At 63.1% G+C, this 2042-nt stretch overlaps 1 protein-coding gene across 1 annotated transcript in view; it reads left to right on the top strand.

Moving 5' to 3' along the window:
* Window positions 1-1620, top strand: part of CDK5R2 (cyclin dependent kinase 5 regulatory subunit 2) — a gene marked incomplete at its 5' end in the record, with an annotated part of 1950 nt that extends 330 nt beyond the window's left edge. The window contains 1 exon segment of the mRNA XM_025043199.1: window positions 1-1620. This exon segment is cut by the window's left edge and continues 39 nt beyond it. Coding sequence (XP_024898967.1) covers window positions 1-695 — 695 coding nt within the window.
* Window positions 1621-2042: the final 422 nt, after the last annotated feature.

Genomic DNA, 2042 nt, shown 5'->3' with positions numbered 1-2042 from the left:
GGGGCAGCGCGGCCGCCCCGCCGCCAGGCTCGGGCGGAGGAAAGCCGCCGCCGCCGCCGCCTCCAGCCCCGCAGGCAGCACCGCCGGTGCCTGGCGGCTCGCCCCGACGGGTTATCGTACAGGCGTCCACCGGCGAGCTGCTGCGCTGCCTGGGCGACTTCGTGTGCCGACGCTGCTACCGCCTCAAGGAGCTGAGCCCGGGCGAGCTGGTGGGCTGGTTCCGCGGAGTGGACCGCTCGCTGCTTCTGCAGGGCTGGCAAGACCAGGCCTTCATTACGCCCGCCAACCTGGTGTTCGTGTACCTGCTGTGCCGCGAGTCACTGCGCGGGGATGAGCTGGCATCCGCCGCCGAGCTGCAGGCCGCCTTCCTCACCTGCCTCTACCTCGCCTACTCCTACATGGGCAACGAGATCTCCTACCCGCTCAAGCCCTTCCTCGTGGAGCCCGACAAGGAGCGCTTCTGGCAACGCTGCCTGCGCCTCATCCAGCGGCTCAGCCCGCAGATGCTGCGGCTCAACGCCGACCCCCACTTCTTCACGCAGGTCTTTCAAGACCTCAAGAACGAGGGTGAGGCCACCGCCGGCGCCGGGGGTCCACCCAGCGGGGGCGCGCCCGCGGCCCCTGCCTCCTCCTCGGCCGCCAGGGACAGCTGCGCGACCGGAGCCAAGCACTGGACTATGAACCTGGACCGCTAGGGATACCCGAGGGCCGCGCCCGCCCCCAGCCCCCGCCCCTGATACATACTCAGAGCCCCGGGGACCATCAAGCTGCCGTCGCTGTTACCGCCGCTCCGCGCCCTGGCCGGAGTAGGAGCCGCCCCTACCCCGCAGGGGAAAGTGGAAGCTAGGAAGCCAGAGGCCACGGTGTCTGGATTTGCTGGGCGTAGGGTGGGAGTGGAGGATTAGCGCGGGAGAGGGACCCCCTACCTCACCCTTTCTGTCCGCCTGCATTCCCATCTCTCCAATTCTGCCCAGGTCTCCCCGTTCCCTTGTCCGTATGTCTGTCAGTCCCTCTCCCTTGGTTTTGTCCATTTCCTCCCTTCCTGTATCTTTATCTTCCATCCTGTCTGCCTTTCCATTTTCCGTTCCTTGGGTGTGTACTTCCGTCTCCATCTTAGCCCCAACCTATCTCCTTTTGCCCCCGTTTCTCTTTCTACACCTGTGACCCCATCTTCCCTTCTTGTTCTTTTCCCTCTCTCTTGGCATGTGTCACCACCTTCCCCCTTGTCTACCTGCACCCCACCCCGCCCGTGTCAGCTTGCATTTCTTCCTCCGACTGAGCCCCCGTATCCCCCTGCCCAGACCAAAAGAAACATTAATTCTTAATTTGGATCGACTGAGGTGCGGGGAGAAACTGCAGCCCCAGGAGCTCAGACAACCACCAGGATGGTCCCTCGCCCCACCCCCACCGCCTCTCCCTACCTTTCCAACGTGTTGCATGCCGGGAGTTGGGAGGAGGGTGATGCCGGCTTCAGGAGGCTGGGGTTTGGGAGCAAATTCAACCAGGAAGGCCACCCCGAGGGCAGCGGCGCCTCAGCGGAAGGATAGGAAGAGATCGAAAACTCTTTTTACTCAAGGGGAGGGGCACGCTGTTCCTCATCCTTAGATGTTTTTGTTTTCCTCCCCCTTTTAATTTATTTGGTTGTTTCTGGAGGGAGGGGGGCGGGGAGGGTTTGGGTTGGGGGCTGTCTGAGGTGCTGATCTGATGCCGGACCGAATCCTCCCGGGAGGGTACCAGGGACTGGGTTGGGCCTGGTGCCGTGTCCAAGGTGCCAATGATGCGGGCCGACGGCGCGGGCCACAATGTCTGTCTGTCTGCCTGTCCGGGAGACAACTATAAAGCGCTGGAAGCGCCTGCAGATGGTTTTGCACCGGCCTTTCTTTGGGCCCCGGGCGGGAGGGAGCAGGAGTGGGACTGGAACTGTCGCAGGCATGGCAAGGAGGGCCCTCATGGGCCTGGTGGAGAATGTTGAGTCCCAGAAAGCTGCTACTCTACTCTTTCCGTCCCATTCCCCACCCCCACCATTGGCTTCCATTTTACAA

The sequence above is a fragment of the Pteropus alecto genome, unplaced genomic scaffold (genome assembly GCF_000325575.1).
Source record: "Pteropus alecto unplaced genomic scaffold, ASM32557v1 scaffold110, whole genome shotgun sequence".
NCBI lineage: Eukaryota > Metazoa > Chordata > Mammalia > Chiroptera > Pteropodidae > Pteropus > Pteropus alecto.
This window is presented reverse-complemented; position numbering and strand designations above follow the sequence as displayed.